This window comes from Populus alba, chromosome 12 (genome assembly GCF_005239225.2).
Source record: "Populus alba chromosome 12, ASM523922v2, whole genome shotgun sequence".
Classification (NCBI taxonomy): domain Eukaryota; kingdom Viridiplantae; phylum Streptophyta; class Magnoliopsida; order Malpighiales; family Salicaceae; genus Populus; species Populus alba.
This window is the reverse complement of record NC_133295.1, coordinates 2,265,304-2,290,020: the sequence shown is the minus strand read 5'-3', so window position 1 is coordinate 2,290,020 and position 24,717 is coordinate 2,265,304. Positions and strand designations below refer to the sequence as shown.

General features: G+C 32.7%; 2 protein-coding genes and 4 non-coding genes across 9 annotated transcripts; all 6 read right to left on the bottom strand.

The window, feature by feature from the left end:
* Nucleotides 1-1,123: 1,123 nt before the first annotated feature.
* LOC118032867 (CLP protease regulatory subunit CLPX1, mitochondrial) lies at nt 1,124-8,975 on the bottom strand. 4 transcript variants are annotated; one of them, XM_073403593.1, is made up of 15 exons: nt 7,540-8,754; nt 6,953-7,014; nt 5,927-6,045; nt 5,266-5,349; nt 4,744-4,790; nt 4,096-4,170; nt 3,909-3,986; nt 3,620-3,676; nt 3,356-3,426; nt 3,152-3,251; nt 2,911-3,015; nt 2,559-2,621; nt 2,295-2,417; nt 1,441-1,596; nt 1,124-1,342 (listed from the first exon to the last, which is right to left on the bottom strand). In XM_073403593.1, exons 1-15 carry the CDS (start codon nt 8,071-8,073, stop codon nt 1,271-1,273), a joined length of 1,746 nt encoding a protein of 581 aa, XP_073259694.1. In that variant the 5' UTR covers nt 8,074-8,754; the 3' UTR covers nt 1,124-1,270. The 4 variants fall into 4 exon arrangements, with proteins under 4 accessions (XP_073259694.1, XP_073259695.1, XP_073259697.1 ...); XM_073403594.1 differs by having other exon boundaries at nt 5,927-6,027; nt 7,540-8,753; XM_073403596.1 differs by having other exon boundaries at nt 5,927-6,031; nt 7,540-7,786.
* Nucleotides 8,976-10,968: 1,993 nt separating this feature from the next.
* On the bottom strand, nt 10,969-12,951 carry LOC118032891 (uncharacterized). The gene is made up of 2 exons (XM_035037685.2): nt 12,812-12,951; nt 10,969-11,569 (listed from the first exon to the last, which is right to left on the bottom strand). Exon 2 carries the CDS (start codon nt 11,547-11,549, stop codon nt 11,166-11,168), a length of 384 nt encoding a protein of 127 aa, XP_034893576.1. The 5' UTR covers nt 11,550-11,569; nt 12,812-12,951; the 3' UTR covers nt 10,969-11,165.
* A 2,065-nt stretch (nt 12,952-15,016) lies between these two features.
* LOC118033720 (small nucleolar RNA snoR114) lies at nt 15,017-15,102 on the bottom strand. Its single transcript, XR_004684905.1, has one exon. It is a non-coding gene; the product is annotated as a small nucleolar RNA snoR114 (small nucleolar RNA).
* A 5-nt stretch (nt 15,103-15,107) lies between these two features.
* On the bottom strand, nt 15,108-15,178 carry TRNAG-GCC (transfer RNA glycine (anticodon GCC)). Its single transcript has one exon. It is a non-coding gene; the product is annotated as a tRNA-Gly (tRNA).
* Nucleotides 15,179-17,717: 2,539 nt separating this feature from the next.
* Nucleotides 17,718-17,803, bottom strand: LOC118033725 (small nucleolar RNA snoR114). Its single transcript, XR_004684907.1, has one exon. It is a non-coding gene; the product is annotated as a small nucleolar RNA snoR114 (small nucleolar RNA).
* A 5-nt stretch (nt 17,804-17,808) lies between these two features.
* TRNAG-GCC (transfer RNA glycine (anticodon GCC)) lies at nt 17,809-17,879 on the bottom strand. The gene has a single exon. It is a non-coding gene; the product is annotated as a tRNA-Gly (tRNA).
* Between the last annotated feature and the right edge of the window lie 6,838 nt (nt 17,880-24,717).

Genomic DNA, 24,717 nt, shown 5'->3' with positions numbered 1-24,717 from the left:
AATCAAATGCTAAATTTCCTGGCAACAAATTTCCATGACATTCAACAAAATGAATTTTATCAATTTAGCAACAAGTTTTAGAATAAAATAATGCTAACTTCTCAAAAAAAAAAAAAAAAAAACAATTCATGAAGTTATTAAACCCCATCTATTAAACATGACGAGAGTTGATAAGAAATAATTCCCTAAAAATTAAGTTTGATATTTTTTAAATAGTAATTTTTTTCAAAATAATGTTATTTTATTTAAAAAAAAAACTTAAAACAATGTTATTTTAAATTAATTCATGTTAACCTGCTCAACTTATATCCTGGATAAGAGCTAAGTTTAATAAATTTAATTTATTGGATCATTGAAACATGAATCAAATTTTCAACAAGAGATTTCGGTAGATTTTTTTCTCTATAAAAGTAGCATTATTGTTCAAAATGTAACTTCTATATACAATGAAGGAAGGAGTGGAAGAGAAGGAAGACATGACATGATACTGTCAAATTGAGTAAGCAAACAAATGTAAAGGCAGCAAAGACAACGAAGGCATGATGCTTAATGAGGCCACATGATTGGTTTTGTTCTTTTAACAATGTTTTTTTTTTTTTTTCCTTTTCGAACTTTTAACAATAATTATTTGGAGCCTATGTAAGGATGTTCCGCTTTCTTCCTTGCAATAGCTTTGGACTCAGCAATAAGTAGGCCTACTTTCTTTCAACTTTCACTTTCCTTTTACAAGTTTTGACTCAATAAAGCTTGATTTAATATGAGGATAAAAGGATGACAAGCTAAGAAGATGTCACCTAGTCACAGTGTTCAAGCATCAAAAGTTGTTAAAGAGGTAGTCCTACATGTGGGTTACCTGTTGTCCAGTGGAGCAGCTCTGCCCTATTAAAGGTCATAGAGCCCGAGTGTGGATGAAATTATGTAAGCATTCTTCCTATTGTATGGAGTCCAAGACTCCAAGGTGCTAAAGGGCACCCCAAAGTTGCAGGACTAGAAGGGCAAGCAAAATAAAAACAGCTGAAAGTGCCAAAGCAATAATTTAATTCTCCCAGAAAATTCATGCTGGAAAATGGGATGGAAGAACTTGATTGTCTTTGGCTGACTGATGTAGAATACAGCAGTGATATAAAAAAATCTGAACTCTGTGGTTGGGAAAGTGTAGTTTTTTAGCAATTGTAACGTGTATACAGAACTTTGGTTTATTAAATTAATGTGAGCTTATTATGTACAGGTATGTGATGTGAGGAGGCTACAAACAACATTCACCAGTAAATTATATGCCGGCAACTATCTTAGGAAGCTCTGATTCCACCTCTGCTTCTCCATCAGAACCCTCCACAGTTGCCTACATAAACATCAATTGATTAGACACGAGAGCTTTGGAGACAAGGATCATCAATAAAGAATTTTTTTATAAAGATGCATCCAAAGATTAATACGCACCTCAGATGACTTTAATTTGTTTTTTGAAAGATAGTGATCCAACGCGCCCCTGCCATACAGGATTTTGGCTCCAGCTCCATGTTCCTCAGGTCCAATAGCCTCTTCATCAACTACAACAGCATCTATAATATCAGCCCCCCTTCTTACATCAGGAATCTGCACAATTTAGGAGGTAGAATTGCATTATCTAACAGTTTTCTGAAATACAGAGAATAGATGCATTTCCAGTCGATAAACATCACAATCAAGTTGAAACCAAAAGAGTCCCAGAGCCTTGCTTCTGTTTCTCATAGGACACATTTGGGAAGATTAGGTCCAAGGTCTGGGATATAAATAAAAACAGAGAAAAATCTTAGAAGCAATTGACAACAACCAATGCAAAATCCCTATCTCAGAACAGGAAATCAAATGATACTCTAAACACTAAGGACCGGTTAGTTGTAATGAACCCCAGAGGTCCACCTCATGGTAAAATACTATTCAAGGAAGATAATGGGTGTCAATCATATATGAGGTAGTTCTTCTTTGTAGCTCTTTCTTTTTCCATTTTCCCTCAAGAAAGTTTTACTTACCCCACCCTGTGGATGGACTCCCTTCCAGTCAAATGCAAAGTTAAAGGCATTTTAACCTGGACCACCTCTGGGCCATTGGCACAAGGACGAATCCAATAAATTCAGTTTACAAAGGGTCAATACTAAAAGAAGAAGTTTGGAACTGGAAGAGACTTATATATGATGCTTTAATTATTAGTGTCCATCTTTCAAATATACCGGGACAGGCTTCTTCTCATAATATAAACTTTCCATCAGAATCAGGAATTGCCCAAAAAAACAGAGAGGGGAGGGATGTCATACCTCATACATGGAATCCATCAAGATGCTCTCTAATATGGACCGCAAGGCCCGAGCCCCGGTATTTTTGGTTATTGCTTTTCTAGCAATTGATCTCAAAGCATGATCTGTAACATGTAGCTTGACCTGAGGGGGGGGAGGGAGAATTGGATGGCTTTAAAACTAAACATGTTTACTGTCCAAGAGAATAAGCAACAAATTCATTAAGAGTACAATGTTTATCCAAGAAAGCATCTAAAAGAGCGGGTGGCTTGGAAAAACGCTTACACCATTCATTTGGAACAACTTCCTGTATTGCTTCCCGAGGGCATTCTTTGGTTCTGTCAGAACCTATAGAACATTATTTCCAGTTAGGGAGTGAGAAAGAAGTCCAAATAAACAATAAGGTTATAAACAACGAGGAAATTCTTCACGAGCATATGTAGACCAAGTGCATCAATTCCTTTGTTTCCACCAAACCACTGTAAATGTGGGAAATGGAAAAGGGCAAGTCTAAGCTTATTATCCATGATATCAAACAATTTCAAACCTCTCCATGATTCCAACAGAAACCTAGCATCGTTAAAGAGAACAAACATGTGTTGATTTATTAGACAGGGAACATTTCAACAATATATACCTGGACAAGTTGATCCTCAGTGAGAGCTGATAAACTGACGAGGATAGGAAATCTTCCAACAAATTCAGGTATCAAACCATATGAAACAAGATCACTGCTTTCAGCCTGGCAAAGATTTCAGTTCAAAAAATATTCAAGTATCTAAAAGCAGATAGTAGCAAAGACAAACAGTGGCAGTTGCATAAAAGACAAAAGGGGGGCCATCAAAGCTGTTGCTAATTGAAGACCAGTTTTCACTTACAGTCTCCAATAAAGATGATGCCATGGCAGCACTCGTAACACCACCTGTCCTCATGTTTGCACGTACTGGTGCACCAAACCCAATCGATGAATCTTGGTGCCTGCAAGGATGTCATAAATATTTACTTACATTTCCCTTTTCGAAAAAAGGATTCATATTATACCACATGAAGAGAGAGGAGGGGGGGGTGTATGTATGTAAAACCTTTCAGAAATGGTCTTCTCCAAATCAATGAAGGCACCCCCACATATGAAAAGAATATCCTTTGTGTCGATCTATTAAAAAAATTGATCATAAGAGATTAAGAAAAAAGGCAATTGCAGTAGCTGACTTTTCACGGTCACATGACGACTTGACCGTGTCTGTAGTTGTCAGGAAGTCTTAAGAATAGCAAAACATGTCCATGGATATTATTATGCGGATAATTTGCAAACCAGTCAGAAGCATGTGTTACAAACCACATTCTACCTGAATATCGTCTCCCCTAGGATGCTTTCGAGCTTCCTTAACTGGAACATTGACTACCTAGATCAGAAAAAAAAAAAAAAAAAAAAAAAAATGCATGGCTGTAAACATATGGTTGGAAAAAAATAACCAAATAGAAGTTAACAATTCAATAAGCTAATCTTTCCATACATAACTAAGGGTACAGATGGATCATCTAGCTATGTCAGTAGCAATGGTAATAGAATTGAGCCAGCAGAGATATGAAGTAATTCATAATCATTCTTCTCCAACAACTTTTGGCAGCACTTACTGTTCCTTCAAGCATTTTCAATAATGCTTGCTGTACACCCTCCCCCGACACATCTCTACTGATGTTAACACTCTCAGCCTGCATATTGAAAAGACAGGAGATGTAGAGATAATGTTAGAAGGGGGATGCAATTTTTGAAGAAAAGAAATAAAGATGAAGGTAGTGATGGTAAAATGGTGGACATAACCTTTCTTGTGATCTTGTCAACTTCATCAATGTAAATGATGCCTTGCTGAGCAGCTGCCACGTTATGGTCAGCAGCCTGAGATACACAGAAAAGAAGGAAAAATTTAGGCTTGTTCATTCACAATAGGCAAGATAATAATTCAGTGTCCAACTTGTGCAGCAGAGCCATGATTATTGGTACAGTGGCCCCACTGAAAATTTGAACAAGCCAAGCAAAAAGAGTTTATAATTGTCACATGTCAACTATATCCTAATGTGTATTTATAAGTTCTGAGCAGAATTTTTAGTTGCCAGGGATCTAAGGACCATAAACAATGAAATGATTGCTCATATGAAAACTGCTCAATTTTTCCCTCTCCCTATGAAGAAAAAAACAGTTAATAAATGAAAATAAACTCAGTCTCCGTCTCAGGCAAAACCAAAACCATATACCGCAACAGCTGATCATATATCCACACTAAATCAGGAAATCATAAGATACCAGTTCATAAGTTTTGAGAGAGTAGGCTAAGAATCTAAGACAAGCTATGGAAGCAACAAGTTAATGAATGACAATTAAAATGGCACTGGACATATATCACGGAGAAGAGTATTTCCCATGTAGAAAAGTGCTTGAAGCAGAATATAAATAAGATTTGTGAGAACTCACTGTCAGTAGTTTGTATAACATGGACTCCACATCTTCCCCGACATATCCTGCCTGCACATAAAATTTCATGATAACTTAAAATCAGCTTCCCTAACAAGATTTTCCAACATACATAAATCAGCAACCAAAATTTACTAAAGAATTGCATTAATAAAACATATCAATTAATCATATTCAAATTTATTTTTTCTTAAAAAAAAAAGGAAGAGGGGGGCATCTAAGAAGAGAAACCCAAGTGCAAACATCTTATTTCAGATGCAAAAGCAATACGATCATGTTTGTCCCTCTCCAGAAACGTGGCCATTTGATTTCAAACCATCAATATCAACGTGATTTTTTGCATCTTCACCAATCCATAAAAGTAAATGCCGAGGCAAAATACACAGCAGTACACAACTAATCTAGATGTAATTTGGGTAAATGAATTGACTTCTAAATCAAATCCAATTGAAGGTGAGAGAAAACAATAAGCTATAAAGTTCATAATAGGTCAACAACAATAAAGTAATGAAAATCACCAACTTGCCTGAGTCAAAGTAGTTGCATCTGCAATAACAAAAGGAACATTCACAAACCGCGCCAAGGTTTTGGCAAGTAATGTCTTCCCTGTCCTTGAAATGACATAAGAAACAGTGAAGTGAGAACAGTAACTAACAGTTTCTTAAACAATCAATTTAACAGAAATTCTATTCCACGCCACAACTTATATTTAGGATGAAAAAAGACCAAAAGAACGTTGAAGGAAGCAGTACTAATTCTTCTGCAATAAGAGAGGAGTGGGGAAAGAGACCATAGAAGCATCAATTTTTTCTAATGTCCACAGTCAAATCTTTGGCATAAGTCGAAATAAAAATTAAAACATCACAAAGAGTAGCACAAGTAAAACTTTGACACAAGGTTCCATGACCAGACTAATCATCACTACCTATTCTATCAAAACAAAATCATCAACAACTAGGGACCTTTATCCATGCATGAGAGACCAACATCTGTAACAGATTATCAGTCAATTCAATACAGCATATTAACAGAAGAAGCATCTAAAGAAGAACGCTGAAAAAAAATAATATCATAGCATAAGGACAACTCTAGAGAGCTAGGTTATTCTTGGGACCTTGTTACTAGTACCATTTAAAAGTAACTACATCATCGAACAATCAGAATAAGGACAATGAAAAATTACCTGAACCTGTTGGACCCATTAGAAGAATATTACTTTTCTCAAGTTCAACTTCCTCCTCATCCATGGTTTCTGGTTTTTCATTGCCTGAATCTGCGTTGCACCTAGCTTCCCAAGTTGTACTAAGCATGTTAAAACATACAACTCTCACAATAAGCATAATGAATAACAGCATTGCAACTCATGTCTGCACAAAACATGAACTAGCTATCGAATATTGACCCCATGATCCAGTAGACTTTCCAGCAATCTCTGAGGAACAAAACAATGTCCCCAAAGAGGATAATCAAGTTTACTAGCTTATTATATGGTGAAGGGTACGGTGCATTCCATGCCCAATGGACAAGGGAAGTACAGACAAGCCATTACTGTGACTAGGAAAGGGAAGAAAGGATTCACCAATGCCACTTCTTTTGAGTGAATAGAAAAGAAGAAAGACAAGAAAAGGTACCAAAAGAAAGTCACTCAATCGATAATATTAGTAACACATGTTGAATACTGTAGCAGTTTGCATGCACACTGATATATTAACCCTATCAGCAGGAAATCCAAAAAAAAAAATGGAAAAGGAAAAAAGAAAGAAAAAGGGTGTACTTTCATATCGAATAATTCCTTTCCATTCTCCCTCCTTTCTCAAACGAAAAAGAGGAAAAAAGAAAAAGAAAAAAAAAAGGGTGTACTTTTAATCGAATAAAAAACCTCTGCTGTAAAGACAGTTCAATGCTATTCACTAGCTCTGGAGCTAAATATGAAACTAAGGCCAAAATATAATGTGGTTTAAAAGACATCAAAACAAAAACTTTTGCAGCTATAAATACGGTGAACCACCAGTACATTCAGCCAGAGATGAAGTTCCATGACATGACTGTGATTTGTGTTCAATTGCTTGTTAGTAAATCAAAAGCCATTGCATTTTTGAATGGGCAATTAGTGCCTGACATATGATCAATAGGTTTTCTTTTCCAGTTATGCATATGGAAAAGGAAGAAAACAATGGAACAACATTTACTACTAAGGAATAAAACTGACCATTTTTTAACAGACTGTAGATAGATCCTCTTGTAGTGATTGTAAACAGCAACAGAGAGCACCTGTTCACGACACAAAATTAGAAAAAATGAGTAGAAAGGCAGATAGACAATACTAAAATGAAACAAGATGACAAGCAAGCAAAACAGAGCATAAGGATTGTCCATGTATGGCTGCATACCTAAACTCCTATGAAAAATAAAGAAAATTCAAAATAAAGACAGTTTTTCTTTCTTCACTTCAAAAAGATACGCCAATTATGAAAACATTATGCTTCTATAGCCATCCTCCGATAAAAGGCCATATCAAAAAATTCCATTAAAGCAATGAAGCATGTCCATTGTTTTGTTTTTCTTCAGCATCTAATAATTTAACAAAATATTACATTCAAAACAAGAACTATGAACAATTTAGGCAATCTAAAGACAGCCTCTTCCTTCTGAAACTGATTCAAATTATAATGCTGGCCACAATAACCAAAACTATGATGGCACTAATTGGTAAGCTACTTCCATAGCATCTAAAAGCAAAAATCACTCTAAAAACAATAAGTAGCCAAATGCCAAACCACAATAAAGAAACCCCACCTTCTTAGCTCTCTGTTGTCCAATGACAAACTTATCAAGTGCCTTACAAATGTCCTTTGGCGTTGGAAAGCTACTCCCCAAATTGGATCCACCCCAAGACCCATCCTTTGAGCCAGACCCACCTCTACTCCCTACCTTTAAAATCACTCCTCCATCAGTCACCCTTAATTTTGCAACACCATTACCAGGTGGTTCCCACACCTCTGGTGGTTCGCCATAACCAGACCCATCACCACTATTACATCTCACTTTCTGACTCCAATTCCTATTAAAGTCTTTACTTGAATTACCGCTACTTCTCGTATTTTCCAACAATTGAGTACCCTTTTCAACAAACTCCCCGCAAAGAGAAACAGGCTTGAAAGAAGTGTAGTGATGAGGAGTATTTGCAAAATGGTCATCCCATTTTGTAGTTTTGCTAGCACAGTGAGCACTAGACAAGCGACTTCCCACATGCATGTAATTGAACATAAAGTATCTGAATTGAGAAGCAGTTTCTTTGGTGGGTTTGCCTCTAACTGCAGCAACGGCCATGGTGGTCGAATTTTCCCAGGAAAGCGAGGGAAATTTAAGCTAAAGAGAGTGGAAAAGATTTATGGTTCATGAGTCAGGATTGAAAATTTGCAGATGGATGTTGGATAATTGGGTGTGAATTGAAGTGTGTATGTTTTAGATTTTCAAATTATCAGGCATTTTTGGAGGATTTTGTTGCAGAAGAGAGAAATTAAGGGACACAGGGAGAGGAAAATTAGGATTTGTAGAGTGGTAAAGATTGGAAATTGAAAGAGAGGTTTTGGATAATCTGGTGTGAATTAAAATGGGTAAGTCTTAGATTTTTTGAGTGTCTTGTCTCGGTGGAGATTTTTATTTTCACTTTTATTGAGAAGTATAGGTGGAGAATTTTTGCATTAATATAAAGGAATTGAAAGAGGAAATAGAGAATTTTAAGGAAATATCTGGTGAGACCAAAAGTTCCAAGAAAATCCACAGTTTCAACCTTAACAAACAAAAAAAGAAAAATCTTCAAATTCAAGGATAGGGTATAGATTTGGAGATTGGCCCACCGGGCGTCCGGTTCAACCACAAGAGAATACGCATTGAAAATTGTTATCTTCTGCATTAGAGTACTTGCATACAGCGACTTCCCTTTACAAATGATGCTTCTGGGCTCTCATGTCTCTGTTTGATGAGCTCAAACCCTCTCATTCTTTATAGCAGTTGACCTCATTGTTTTCTCACCTCATCGTTACCGTAAATGGTTTAGCCAAGCAATCCTTGATTACTTACCTGCAAGAGTTTTCTTGCTCTTTGACCCCTTTGGATTGCCTGCCTTGTGTTTTGGAACATTCCCCTCTCGACTACGGCCAGTGGCCTCGCCATTTTCACCTTCATTTCCATGCATAACTTCACCAGGCAATGCTTCGTTACCATCTGCAAGATTTTTCTTCTTGTTATCACCTTTGGTTGGACACGCCTAGACTTTATGGTATCATTCGCCTCTCCACTGTGGCCAGTGGCTTCGAAGGGAATACCTGATCTTCTTCACCTGCAAGAGCAGTCACCCTATTTTCTGAACCCATGACTATACTAGTTGGCTACGGTGTTCTCTCACCGGCATCATTAGCATGCAAGGTTTCGCCAGGCAATCCCTGACTACCACCAGCAAGAGTTTTCTTGCTCTTTGCCCCCTTTGGATTGCCTCGCTTATGTTTTGGAACAATCCCCTCTCCACTACGGCCAGTGGCCTCACCAGTCAATGCTTTATCTCTTTCTTCGAAAAAAGCAGCCACCGCATTTACTAAACCCATCAACCTAAAAGCATTCTCACCGCATTGACATGCATAACCTCACCAGGCAATGCCTGATTGCTACCTGCTAGATTTTTCTTCCTGTACACCGAGCCGTTTGGTCGGCCATACCTGGACCTTATGATATGATTTGCCTCTCCACCAGTGGCCTCACCAGGCAATACCTGATCCTTTTCAGCTGAAAGATCAATCACCCTGTTTTCTAAACCCATTAGACTAACAATATCCTTGCCATCATTACCATTCATAACTTCACCAGGAAATTCCTGGTAACCACCAGCAGGATTTTTCTTCTCCACTGAGCTCTTTGGTCGGCCAAGTGGCCTAGGCTTTCTAATTTCATTCCCCTCTCCGCTATGGCCTGTGACCTCGATGAACAATAACCTTTCTTATTCACGTAAAGGAGCAGCCATCCTATTATCTACAATCACCTGCCTACTTATGTTGTCAGCATTTTTGTTTCTATCCACAACATCACCACGCAATTCCTGACAATCACCTGTTGGCTTGTTTTTTTCGAGCCCTTTGGTACTTTACAATTTCCTTCCCTCTCCACTAACACCGGTGGCTTCGCTAGGAAATTTCTTATCCTTTCACCCAAAAGAGCAGCTATCACGTTCCCTAAATCCATCAGCCTAGCTTTGTTGTCTCCACCTTCATAGCTCCTGGCAATATCACAAGCAATGTCCATGCTATCAACCTTAAGATTCTTTTGCTTGTTGTTCCTCAAGCCCTTCACTGTGCTGCGCTTGTCCTCAGGCTTTACAAGTGAGTTCCTCTCTTCACCACTATTAGTGGCCTCACTACACAATGCCCTGCCTCCATCAAAAGGAGAAGTTGTCCCATTCTCCAAACCCATCAACCTAAGTACATCATCAGCCCCTTCATCGCTACCCATGATGTCACCGGGAAATTGTTGGATATTACCAGCAAGATATTTCTGCTTATTTTCTGAGTCCTTTAGTCACCCTTGATTATGCTTAGGGTTTTTTCATTATTCAGTTCGTTATTGCTTCCAATATTCTCATCAAGTATTGCCCTTGCCCCGTCATTTTTCAAACGCATTGAACCAGTAGTCTTGTTGCCACTATCAGTAACACATTGATATGTCCTCTGCACACCTGCGAGAGGTGTCCTCTAATTCTCCAAACCCATTGATCTAGCAGGCAATAAACCACTAACAATAGAACCTTTGGTTTCACCTGTAATTTATCGATTCTTACCTGGAACATCTCCATGGTTCCCTTTTCTTTTCTAGTTTTCAATTAGAAAACTAGAAAGTCTCCTCCCTTCTGTAAGTTTTAGGGCAGTGTTGGTCTGGTGACCCGGTCCAGACTCCAGGCTCCAGAGTCCAAACACCGATTGTTGTCTGAACTGTGAGGTGACCAAACACACAACAATACAATCCCCGGCTATACTTTTCTTTTGGTTAAGACCAAAAGATCAATTTATCCAGGTGACTGGATCAGTGAACGCTGTTGTAAGGTGAAACAGTAATAGTTTGCTGCATCTGTACAGATCAGGTGGCGTGTTTGTTCATATATGTGTGTGTATTTGCGTAATGGTTCCATGGTCTAGTGGTCAGGACATTGGACTCAATACGAGAGAACTCAATACAACCTCCATCAACTTATCCTGATAAAACATTCTATTTAGTTTCCTTAAACCATGGAAAAACAATGAAAAACCAGAGTAAATGTAAGTTTACACAAAAATTCTTGCTGGGAAGGAAAACGCCCTACTATCAATGCAACTCTTTTGACAACAGCTACTGCAAAAGCAGCTTGGAAAAAGAAACAGTATTGAATTGGAAAATGTTTATTTATTTTTGTCTTCTTCCTTCATCTTCTTCTCCCACCTACGTTTCTTGTATGCCAGCAACATTTCTGGCATTTGCTCCATCAGCTTGGCAGTATTCGCCCGTCTCTCCGCAGCAATCCTATCACACTTGTGTCCTTTCATCTTGGTTCTCATTTCCTTCCTTTCTGGATCATATGGCCAGTCTTCTTCTGCGAGGAGGACTTCCTTGCGAAGTCTAGCCCGCCGGCGAGCACTAATATGGAGCGGCGTCCATGCCCCCAGCTTCCAGTAACCCCACACACCTTTGGACAGCTCGTTCTTGTGCTGTGCCAACTTCTCCTTCCATGGGTACTGGTACTCTGAAACGGCTTTTGCCACAGTTTTCACAGCTTTGCTTGCCATTCTTCAGGTCCTCTAGCTTACTGCCACAAAATAAGAAACATGTGGTACTTAATGGATGTATACATTTCACTAAGATACAGCAATGAAAAAAGGGATAGGACAAAAATTGTGCAACATCCACAAAGGAAGTGAAGTCTCTCTGTTAGTTCCAAGAGCCAGTCCATTCATCAAATCTCAAATCAATACTTGTAATCAAAGAAGAAGCTAGTTTTGCCCTCAAGTTTCACTCTCGTCCCAATCAGAAATTTAAAGGAAAAATGCAATTAAGGTGTTTACTTCATCGAAAAGAAGATTTTTTACTCAGCCTAGAAGCGGCTGTGATGGCAAATGGATTAGTATCACAAAACATCTTACTCTGGAGCCTATCAACATCCATCCCAAAGTTTCAATCAGCGAAGATTAATTTTATTACAGGATGAATGAGAAATTATATCCCCTTGTAACAACAAGAAAAGATGGATGAGATTTATATTTCCTTGCAACAAGAACTTTTAGAAAAATCCAACTCATTTAGTATCAAGAAATTTGATTAACGTAACATCTAATACAGGTTTACCTAATCTACCTAGTTAAATAGTTGTAGCCAAAAAGTCATAACAAGCAAGAATAACGACAATAATCATAAAAAATGAGATCTTTAATTCGTCTAAAAGCAGTTGTGCAAACACATGGATTAACCATTGTTTGCTTTTGGCAAGAGCCAAGTAGTTCCAATCCTAAAATTCCTATCAGCAATGACTACTTCAAGCAAGAATCTCAAGCTCTACAGAGACTTCTTTGTAACTACAAATACTCTTAAAAAGTCATCCTCTTTTAAGATTAAGGCACCAATGCCACAAAAGTTGAAATACAGCATGTACCTAGTTTTTCTAGGTTACCCGGTTACAGACAAGACTATTTATCACCAATAAAGCCCAATACCAAAATCAACACCTTTTCCCATATAAACAATTGAATAAACAAGTTGATTTTTTAATCCTCTCTTTGAAAAATCAAAACTTTATCAATTATACAGCACCCTAAATCAATCTTTACAAAAAATTAATTTCCTTTCCGCTAGATAAGGTTGAAATGAAACCCTTTAAGTCACTGGCTACATCAATTTCAGAAACCGAAGAAATAAAATCAAAAGAAGCAGCTAAATCCAAGCAGTAAGCAAAAATATGAAGTAAACCCCTTTTAGAGGAGACAAAACTCATGTCAACAAATTCATCAAACATGCAAAACTCAATCAGTAGAAGAAAGGTGAGAGAGAGGCTTACGAGAGAGTAGCCGCAAAGTAAGGGGTTAAGTGATTGGCTTTGTTTTGGAATGCCACTCGTCCCTTCCAGTTCCGATTAGATGGAGCTGAAGTGGTCGGGCACATACAGCTCCAACAGTAGAAATTGTTAATGATCCCGCTCAAACATCATATCGTGGGCTAAGCAAGTGGGTTAACCTGTGTCTATTGTGGTTTTTTTTTTTTCTCAAACAACGTGATTTTATAAAAATCAATTATGTAAGAAAAAAAACCCAAACGATTTTTTTTGTTTTGAATAAAAAAATTTAAAACCACTTCAAACCTTAATTTTACTAGATCATATAAGTCACAAATTAATACATAAAAGGTGTGTTAGGAAGTGTGATAATTATTATTTTTTAAGTGTTTTTCGCTCAAAATAATATTTTTTTTATATTTTAAAAATTATTTTTAATACTAACATATTAAAACGATCTAAAAATATATAAAAAATAATTTTAAACAAAAATAATTTCAATTTTAATGAGCCAAGTTTTAAATTTTTGAATTCTTTTGATCATTTAAATTCAAAAATAATTTCAAAATCTAGGATAAACCAAAATCATCTAAATTCAATTGATCATTTCTATAAATAATTTACTTTTTGAAACCACGGGTATAAACTATAAAATACACAAGACAATGTCTTATTTGTTGCTTCAATTTTTTTTTAAAAAAAGAAAATACATTTTTTAAATAGTTTTTAATAGTTGTGATAATATTAAAAATAAATAAATTTTAATATAAAAAATATTATTTCAGAAAATATTATATATTATATTACTGAATAAACATGAGCTAGATTACATTAGAGTGATATAAGCTCAAAAATGAAATTGGGCTACTTTTTTTAACGGGATAAGCGATCCCCAACCCATGGATTTTTGCAAGAAATAGCTAAACTTGTCTAGGTTTCAACTAGATGGTCTTCTTCTTCTGTTTTTCCTTTTCCTCATAGAATTATCGTTTTTATTCTTTGATCATGAGATAATGATTGGAAAGAAAAACCTTTAATGAAAGTATGGAACTTGATTGTCAAAAAAATATATTTCATTCTTTAACTTTCTACATTCAAAGATGTGAATCCCATTACTAAGCTCTCTCTCTTTTTTCTAATCATATTGATGTAATTTTTATTATTATTTATTAATAAAGTTGAAAAGCTAATCAATGCGATTTGATTAAGTTGAAAGGTAATTATTGTTATGATTTTTTCTTGATTGCAAATTATTTTTATTCATGTTAAATAAGTCCGAAACAAGAAGAACCCTGAAGAAAAGAAAAAACTCTAGAATTAATCACGAGAAAAGAACCTAAAAGCTAAGTTGTTTGCTTAGAAGTTGGAACATTTTTAGCAACTTTTCTTGTATAAACTAATGTCTCAAATCTCCATTCCACAACAACAGATAATACCAAAAACACAAAAAGAAAAAAGACAAAGAAAAGCACCATCAGTTTCAGCACTGCCTTAATCTACCCCTTTATTTTATGATAATTTAAAACGCAATGAATTGTGATGGAAGTAACCAACTCCTTAACTTATTATCATTTACGTAATTATTTATACACATGTTTCAATGCTTTTGTTCTCTATTATTAAGTGTTCTCGTTGTTTTTAAAAAATAATTTTTATCTAAAAATATATTTAAATAATATATTTTTATAAAAATTTAAAAACATAAAAAAAAAAACTTGATTTTTTTAAATGAAATAATTTTAAAAGCACGCACAAACAACTCAAATCCTATAAAAGATTATGTAACCAGATTTCTAAAAGAAAACAAGTAGCTGAGTCATAGCAATAAAGGTGGTATGAAACGGAGATTGATATTCTCTTTTTATTTATTTGATGATTAGAATATTATTTAACCAGCTTTTATATTAATTTAGATAAAATCTTATTTTCGGATGATTTTGAAGGACACACCTTTAATATTGATATTATGTATTTAAATATTTTTTTATGGATGCTAATCTTAAAATTTGATTTCAGAAAAAAAAAAAAAAAAACGGAGAAATTGTATATAAATCATTAATCTATCGCTTTCTTTTTCCAAACGCTGATCTGCTTAGTAAAAAAGATATCATAATGCAAGTAAAAAACAATTATAGATTTGTGCACTTTAAAATCATTTTTTTAAAAAAAAAAGATTCACAGAATTGATCAATTTAAAAAATATAAAGCAAAGAGCTCAGCAGAGCCACATGTCATCTGGTGATCAGATGATTGCGATGGACCCTACCATCGCTAAGGCTCGGCTTTCATCATTGCTCTTCTCTGCGCCAGCCGGGAATCGAACCCGGGTCTGTACCGTGGCAGGGTACTATTCTACCACTAGACCACTGGTGCTTGTTGACTCATTACTGCATTTTATTATATAACAATTACAAACCCGCATGTCTTCAAACCTGTGACCCAGAGCTAACTTGAGCAAGGTTTCAGGTTAAACTGCAAATTAGCTGATAAAACTCGATTGTTGTAACTATATCCTTCAAGAATTTATTTCTTAAAAAAGTACGACTCCATGTTATTTTATTAAAAATAATTTATTATTTAAGTTGACTCCATAATCCAGAATTGAGTATGATAATCTGTGAGAAAAATTCAATAACATTCATTTTCTAGATATATATAATTTTTATCACACAGTTAGCGTAATTTTACTTAGTAAAACTTAAGAAAGCAATCACGCAATTTGCCATTTTGTTTTGTTGGTGAAGAAATGCAAAAAAAAAAAAAAACATTCCATATGAATTTTCATTTTTGATATAATATATTCGGTGTTTAATACAATTAATTTTTATATATTTATAGTTAAGTGATGTTATTTTATGGATGTCTTTTAAGAGTATATTTTTATTTAAAAATGATTTAAAATAATTTTTTTATGTTTAATATCAAAACATTAAATTAATAAAAAATACTGAATAAAATTATTAATTTAATATATTTTCAAGTTAAATATACTTAAAGTTTCAAACACAGAAAAAATTATGTCATTTATTATTGATTTATAAAATATTTAGGTTGAATATCTAACTTATTATCTTCTTTTTTTAATATCATAAACGATTTATTTTATCTTCTTTTTTAGTAAGAGATTATATAAAACCAAAAAAAAGAAGATAATAAATCAATTACACACATTTCTCTACATCTACATAGAAATACCAGACTAGCCTATGATCTCTGCTCCTTTTCTTTCATACTAATTTGTTATTTTAGATTTATTTTTTATAAGATGATATATTGTAATTTTCTTCATCTACATCTAAATTCCATCTCAGGCTTTTGCAAAGGTTTGAACAAATAATTTTTACAGGAACAAAAAAAATTCAATATTAGGATATAAGTTGAATCAATAAAAAATTAAAAAACCTAATAGACAGTGGATGTTGAATCAATAGTGATTCCAAGAGGTTACAATTTACATAGAGAATGTTGAAAAAATTTGTATGAAATATATTTCTTTCAACTTAAAATTGATCTATCATCCAAGAATAGCACTATATAATATATGTTTTTTTCTAATCAATCATTCATCGTATATATATAAAAAATAACTTTTAAATATGTAACTTAATTGATTAGACCATAAGTTTGTTTTCTAGAGCTTACCAATTCGAGTCTCACAAACATCAAGGTTATCGGAAGCTTGCATTATTGTTAATTTTAGAAACTGTAAGATTAGTTGAGATACATATAAACCGGTCTAAATATCTATATTAATAAAAGAAAAAAACAAAGAATAAGAAATCGAAATTGATGATGTTGAGTTCCATTCCTCAAAATTAGTTAAAGGATGTCAACTTCAGAAACCAGTCCTCAAATCCCAACCCCCTCTTAGGCACCACTTCTCTCGTATCTTTATACAAGCAAGAAGTTATTATACAATTTTTAGATGATGTTTGGCATAATTTTTGTTTTTAGATTTTTTTTTAAAAAATGTTTTTATCTTGAAAAATATTAAATTAATGGGTGTTTTTAGTGTTTTTTTGATAATTTTAATGTGTTAATATTAAAAATTTTAAAAAATCTAAAAATAATTATTTTAATGTATCTTAAAGTGAAAGTTATAATATATATTAAAAAAATAATTTAGTGTGTGTTTGAGAGTGCAATGTAAAGTATTTTTGTAAAAACATTTTGATAATGTAATGTAAAGTGTTTTTGTAAAAATGTTTTATCATTAAAAATAAATTAAAAATTTTTTTTTAGATTTTTTTAAAAAAATAATTATATCATCATATTAAAATTATATAAAAAAAAACATATAAAAAATAATTTTTTTTTAAATGTGTTAAATCGCATTACAAAAGAAACATGAGACCATTATATTGATGAGTAATTAAAACTAATCTACCCCTGTATTTTATGATAAATAAAACACAATAGATTGTGATGGAAATAACTAACTCATTAACATTTACGTAATTATATTTATACACATGTTTAAATGCTATTGCCCTCTATCATTATTGATTCATATTCTTTTTAAAGTATTTTTTATTTATCTAAAATATAATAAAATATTTTTTTTTCTTTTTAAAATTTGATTTAAAAAAAAAGGCTGGATATAAATCATTAATCTATCACTTTTTTTTTTCTTTCTAAACGTTGATATGCACATATTAATGTTAAATAATAATAAAAAAATATAACAATGTAAGTAAAAAACAATTATAAATTTGAGCACTTTAAAATCATTTTAAAAAAAAAACAAAGATTCACGGAATGGATCAATTTATTTTCATCACATAATTAATTTTTTTTATTAAATGTAAGTAATTTTATTTACTAAAACCTTACAACAAAAATCACGTAATTTGCCTTTTTGTTGGTCAAGAAATGCAAAAAAGAAAAAGAAAACCCAAAAATAGAAAAAACAGAGCTCAGCAGAGCCACATGTCATCTGGTGATCAGTTGATTGCGATGGACCCTACCATCGCCAAGGCTCGGCTTTCATCATTGCTCTTCCCTGCACCAGCCGGGAATCGAACCCGGGTCTGTACCGTGGCAGGGTACTATTCTACCACTAGACCACTGGTGCTTGTTGATGCTTTCTGCCTTTAATTGTATATTGATGTGAATCCAAAATTTTTAATTGTAATTACCTATCAAAATATAATAAGAATTGCACACTTTAAATCAAAATTATTGGCTCAAAGATTTAAATAAATCACTGGTCCGTCTCTGTTAAATCAAAATTAAATCATTCAAAGATTTAAATAATTCAAGCCAATAATTTTAAACACAAATATGAATTGCACGCTCATATTTAAAGTTAAATTCAGAGTTAAAAGAATACAGTTACTTTAATTACAATAATAATGGCACTCATACTTAAAGTTAAATTCAGAGTTAAAAGCAGTTACTCTAATTACAATAACAATAGGTTGTATTTTACAATGAAATAAATTCATTTAAAAATGAAGTAATTTATGAAACACCTTCCACGTATTAAAATTATACATACAAATCAATTAACTTTAGTATATTGAAACATTTAAAAATGATACTCAAAAACAAATTTCAATTATTAAATAATAAATTTAAATAATTATAAATAATTTTTCACAAATTCATAAGAACTCTAAAAATATATTTATCAAATTATGTGAAATGTCTTAATTGTCCCTCGATTATTACTGTCTAATTACTCATGAAAGGATAATGTTGTTCTTTCCTATTCATTTTTTCACGGTATTAATTACATGTCTAGTTTTCAAAAGCCACCCGATATCTGCTAAGGTCTGTCAGGATGTTCAATTTACAAAATGAAAGTCATCGAGAAGGACATGTGGGCAGAGAGTAGCAAAAAGTGAAAATACCTTTAAAACCTGAGATCTCCATTCATGTGCATTTGATTTGGGTAATCAGGACATGTGGGGTTGTGCTAGCCAGAATATTTTAAAGGAGAGAGCAAATATATTATATAAATATACATTAAAAATTAATTTGAAATTAATTTGAAATAAAATATACCGACTCATATAAAGTAAAATTAATTTAAAAATACTTTAACATAAAAAATCTTACATTATAATAATTCTTTTTAATTTTTTATAATAACAAAATTAAGTTTAATTACATAATAATTATAAAATCTTCCATATAAAATTCATGATAAAATGTATATCAATTCATCACAACTCATTTTCACACACCCATTACAATATAACATGTTGTATATAATGCATGGATATAGATCAACATTGATAGCTTAAATTTATCATGATAAATCATTTTTAAAAACAAAAAAATAATTTTTTTCTTTTAAAAAAAACCAACCTTTAATTTTACAAATATCAATCTTTATTCACTGACAACAATTAAAATGTTTGCTTATTCATCTTTATAAAAAAGATTTAATTCCATACCTTTATTAATTCAATTAAAAATAATATAACTTTTAATTAATTTAAAAACAATTAAATTAATTCTTATTATTCAAAAACAATTAAGGGGGCAATTGTCCCCCTAATATACCATATACCATGTAGCTTCGCGCAGCACCTATAAATCGATCCAAGAGAAAATCACAAGTAACAGAAGTTCGAAGCCATTCTTGGAAGATCACACAAGTAATATCTTCTTTTTGCTTGGCCTAAAATGACAACCTTCTCTAAGATCCTTAGCAAGACAGACACCAGCAAAAGACTGTCAGTGCCTACGAAGAGTCTCAAGTCTCTCCCATCTTTCAACGGTGGACATGCCGTGGATTTTCAAGCAATAGATGAGAGTGGCTTCGTCTGGACCTTTAAGTGTTCTATTCGCAAGAAAGGACAGTACCGGAAGCCGGTTCTTTCAAAGGGCTGGCGTGCATTCGTCCGCAACAAGAAGCTTAAAGTTGGCGACAAGATCGAAATTCCCTTGAACCAAACCGCTGCTGCAACACCCTTTTACAGGGTTCAAGCTGAAAAGGAAGTTAAGATATTTGGTGCTATCTTTGGCTATTCACCCATCATGGCCACATTTCCATGAATGAAATCTATATATATATATATATATATATATATTAATTAGTAAATATTATTATATGGGCAAGAAGTAGCAATTAGCTGGGTCTCTATCTCATGGAAGGCTGCAGTGCTATAATATATAGTTCAATTTGCTTACGTTATATATATATATATATGCACCATAAGTGATGATATTGATGTATTTGCCAGAGCTAGAAGCCCGTCAGAGAAGCTTAAGCACTGTAAGATGGCTTTATTCACTTCAAGACTTCTCAAGCAGGGTAAGCCGTTGGAATGTAAATTGTGCAAGCCTGGTGGTGTGCTTGCTACAGTGTCTTCAAGGCACCGTGGCTTCTGTATTTTCATCTTTAATGAAATAAATCTTGCCCTTTTACTCGGTTTGTGAATGGATCTTTTCATCTATGTGATTTCACCGTGCACAAATCTCTTGATATTTACTTCATAAAGCTCCAGTAGCAACGAACGTTTTCTGCAATAACCACAGAATTTGCTAATATTGTTCTTGGGTTCAATTTATTGACATTTGTTTGGAATTGAGTACGAGTGCATCCCATATAAGAGATGGCCAGATTATTCCTTCAGGTACTTTGCTACGATAGTTAGATTAATCCCCTTCATGGTGGATATTTGAATCCAACTCCTCTTCCTCCCAATACCACTAGCTCATAACGTCCATGGCATTGCTATTCATTTGGACACAAAAGTTACAACGTCGACCTTAAGGAGTCCAATATTTATATATTCTTCAGAAAATAAATGTAAATGCAGACATAGCTGCTCCATAATCTCCAAGTAAACTAAAAAAAAGAAGAAAAAAGAAGAAGAAGAAGATAGCCCAGCCAAAGTGAGTTTGTTAACTGTACATTTTGCCCCTCCAGTTTACAATAATTGAACCCACGTATGCAGGACTAGCAGCCTGGAGTCCCATAAGTTCCACAGACGAGGTTAGACAAGTCAAACATCTCATGAGGAAGAGATGAATCTAGCCGCCGCCCGCGTCCCTTTCAAGTAATGTTATGAACTCCGGATTGGACCTATTGGTTCGGCCCAAAACTCGATAGCCCAGCCATCTAACTAGACTGGAACATGTTAGAATGGTAAGGGAAAAAAATTCTACTATTCTATTCAACAATCTCATTTTTTTTCTTTTATTTTTAATTTGTTTTCAGCAACCTCAAATTATCCACGTCTCAGGAATTTACTTGTATGGTTGCTGTTGTTTTAAAAAATACTTTTTATTCAGAAAAATATATTAATAATATTTTTTTAATTTTTTTTAAAAATTATTTTTTGAGAGGAGCATATCAAAATAATTTAAAAATATAAAAAATATATTAATTTAAAATAAAAAAATTCAAAATTTTTTAAAAATATTTTTTATCGCATTACCAAAACGACGTCCTATTCTTGAAGCCTAGAACTTTCGAAAGGGGTCAGAAAACTGAAAAGCATGCCACGTCCATCCGTACAAATTATTAATTTCAAATCAAATTTCCCAGCAATATGTAGTTTTCATCCTTTTGAATTTTGTTCTTCAAGATGCCGTGCATGCACATTGGTAGGGTTCATAAGTAAGATTTTTTTTTTTTGTATTTAAAAATTATTTTAAAAAATTAAATTATTTTAATTAATTATTTTAGTATTTTTAAATTAGTTTGATATATTGATATTAATAACAAATTTTAAAAAAATATTATCTTAATATATTAAAAACAATTAAAAAACAATTAATATCATAGTACGCATGGTTAGCCCATAAAAATATTCAAAACAAGAAAAAGGAAAAGTAATGTGAAGGTGCAGAGAAAAAATTCCAAGCAAAATTTCCCATTAATTAATTATACATTCCATAAGTGCCAGTGAATTTATGAAATATTTTAATTCTTATTTTTATTAAAAATTAAATATTAATTGTATATTACACAAAAAGATAATTAAAAGTTCTTACTTATGGTTCTTTTAATTTGATGTGATGTCATTTGGTAGATCTTCTCATTTTTCAAAATCATAAAAAAAATTATGGGATTATGTACTTGTTGAACATTTTTTTTTTATGATTTCAAAGCATAAAACGTCACCAACGGTTGCCTCACCACGGGCTACATTGAACATTCTAAATATTTAAGAATAAAAAATATTTAAGAATATAATAATAGTTATTTTTTAAATAAAAAATATTTAAATAATATATTTAATTTTTTTTAATATTAGCATGTTAAAATGATATAAAAACATAAAAAAATTAATTTAAATAAAAAATTTTAAAAATCATAAAATATAATTTGTATCGCAATCCCAAACAATTTTTATATAATATTTGTAGCTTTCAGCACATGTTTAAAAACTACTGTGTGTATGCTAATGAAGTGTGAGTATTTTTTAAAAAATATTTTTTGTAAATTTAAATTTTTTATTTTTTTAAAAAAATTAAATTCTTTTCTTCAAATTAATTTTTTTTTTAATATTTTTAGATTGTTTTGATGTGTTTATATTAAAAAATAAATTTAAAAATAAAAAAAAATATTATTTCAAAATATTTTCAAATAAAATACATTTTAAAAAGAAATTTCTATTGCAATTCAAAATAAACACCGGTTTTTTCTTTCAGTGGTATTGTATACAATGCTATTGACAAAAAAAAAAAAGAGCTAAAGGCATTCCAGAAAAATTGGAGTTCATGTGAATTAATTAAATTTCATATCAGTTAAATAAAAAAAAAAAATGGGATGCTTTTTTAATTGTACTTTATGCTGAAAGATTAGGTTTTAAATAGTCTTAAAAATTCTTCCTTCATTTATATTATATCAATCTGATGAATTTAAATATAAAAAAGCTCCCATTACAAAATCACATTTCTTCCTCTTCTTAAAGGTAATTGGGAATTATATTCCAAACAATATTTCAAAAAAATAATTACTTGAAATTAATTTTTATATATATTTTTAAAATCATTTTAATATATTAATATCAAAAATAATTTTAAAAAATAAACTTCTACCATTCTTACAAACACCACTATTAATTTCTCTTACTGAGCTTGAGGCTGTTAAAACAATAGACAAGGTGCATGTATGACAGCGGTTGTTATTGGTCCAAATTCAATCATTGTCGAAGAAAAGATGGGCAAGCTAACAAGATGGAATTTGCTAGCATAGCTGCACATGCAATATTTGTTTAAAAAATATAGTATCAATGAAGTACAATAGTAATATAGTTAATATAAATGGATATGTGATTTGTTTATTAACAAATTAAACGACTGGATCGTACTTAAATACTTTAAAGGAATAAACATATGAAGTTTCCAATCAGCTGGAGCTTGTCTTCCATCATTTTCGTGTGAGTACACGAGGCTATTAAATATTTTTTTATTTAAAATGCATCAAATAATATAATATTTTTTTAATTTTATTTATTTATTTTTGATACCTTAAAAAAATAGAGAATATCTAAAAAAAAGTTAATTTGAAGTTTAAATAGTGAAAAAAAAACATTTTAATTTTTTTTAAAAAAATAATTACTCACCACTGCACACATGGCTAGGCAAGCGTAGATTAAAATAAATGAAAAATGCTTATAAATTCTTTGTAATTATAGTTGTTTTTAAACCTCATCTAGTATAATAATTGGGTCAGAATTAGATAAGTTATCCAGACAAAAAAAAAAATCCAATGCAACAGTTGGAATCAACAATATTAATTCTGCAAAATTAAGGAATATCTTACATAAAGAAAGAAAGAAAGATACAAGGACAGAGAATGTTTACTATATCGAATAACTTGATATTTAAAATATGTACAGTTATGTTTTGAATTCATAAAGCTTTGATTCTTCTATTCTATTGAAAGTTTGAAACACAATAATTTTTATTTGAAATTATAAAATAAATTAACAAAATCACTTTTATAAACTTGATATTTTAAAGTATATACAGTAGACTTTTTCGATGATTGAATTGGCAGAGGAAGAGATTTTAAAAGGATGGTGCCTTTTAATAGCGACTCAAACGTAGTCGAGTTTTACAGTCTCTAGCTTCCGCCGTTCTTGATTGTAGTTTTAACTGATTCTTAGATAAACAACCCAACAGAGCTGGAGACGATGAAAAGAGCATTGGAATTCGGGCTTGGTTGTTTTTGCTACTTTCTGTGTTGTTATGAGAAGAGATTCTAAAAGAGTGGTGCCTTTTAACAGCGACTCGAATGTAGTCGAGTTTCACAGTCTTTAGCTTCAGCTGTTCTTGATTGCAGTTTTAGCTGATTCTCATATAAACAACCCAATGGAGCTGGAGACGATGAAAAGAGTATCTAGATTGACTTTGTTGATGCCTTTGTCGAGATTCTCTTAATCCGACCTACTGGGAATTCGGGTTTGGTTGCTGCTGCTGCTTTCCGTGTTGTTATGAGAAAGTGAATTCAATTGGGAAATGAGAATTGAAAGTGTGGATTGTAGATTTAAGATATTAGGTTTTTTCATTTCTGTCTTCACCGTTTAGTTTTACAGTAAAAGGTAAAACGACGTGTATATATATATATATATATTATATATATATATATATATATATGTGTGTGTGTAAACAACTAAGTCTCAACCGGGTTTACCCAACTCGTTTGGGTCCCGGATTGACTGGGTCTGAGTCAAATCCCAATTAGTTTTTTTTTTTTTTTTTTTAAATTCGGTCTGGTTTTAGGCTTAATCAACCGAGTTCTAAATCAATCCACCGAGCTAAATTTTAAATCTACGTTTGTAACCATAGTTTTAAAACCCGGACCAGCCCGACAGGTCGACCTGGGACCCGGCCGACCCAGGCATGGGACCGGTCCGGGTGGAGGCCAAAACCCGCTTGGGAATTGGCCTGGCCAGACCCGGTTGACCCGGCAAGACCCGGCCGCAAATCCATTGACTTTT

What these genes read in the sequence shown, in the direction of transcription:
- LOC118032867 (XM_073403593.1), bottom strand. Translation starts at nt 8,073, where the DNA reads ATGGCCGTTGCTGCAGTTAGAGGCAAACCCACCAAAGAAACTGCTTCT. An exon ending in CTAGGGGAGACGATATTCAG is followed by an intron (nt 3,427 to 3,619) that starts GTAGAATGTGGT and finishes TTTTTTTAATAG; the next exon opens with ATCGACACAAAGGATATTCT. An exon ending in CTGAGGATCAACTTGTCCAG is followed by an intron (nt 2,622 to 2,910) that starts GTATATATTGTT and finishes AATGTTCTATAG; the next exon opens with GTTCTGACAGAACCAAAGAA.
- LOC118032891 (XM_035037685.2), bottom strand. Translation starts at nt 11,549, where the DNA reads ATGGCAAGCAAAGCTGTGAAAACTGTGGCAAAAGCCGTTTCAGAGTAC.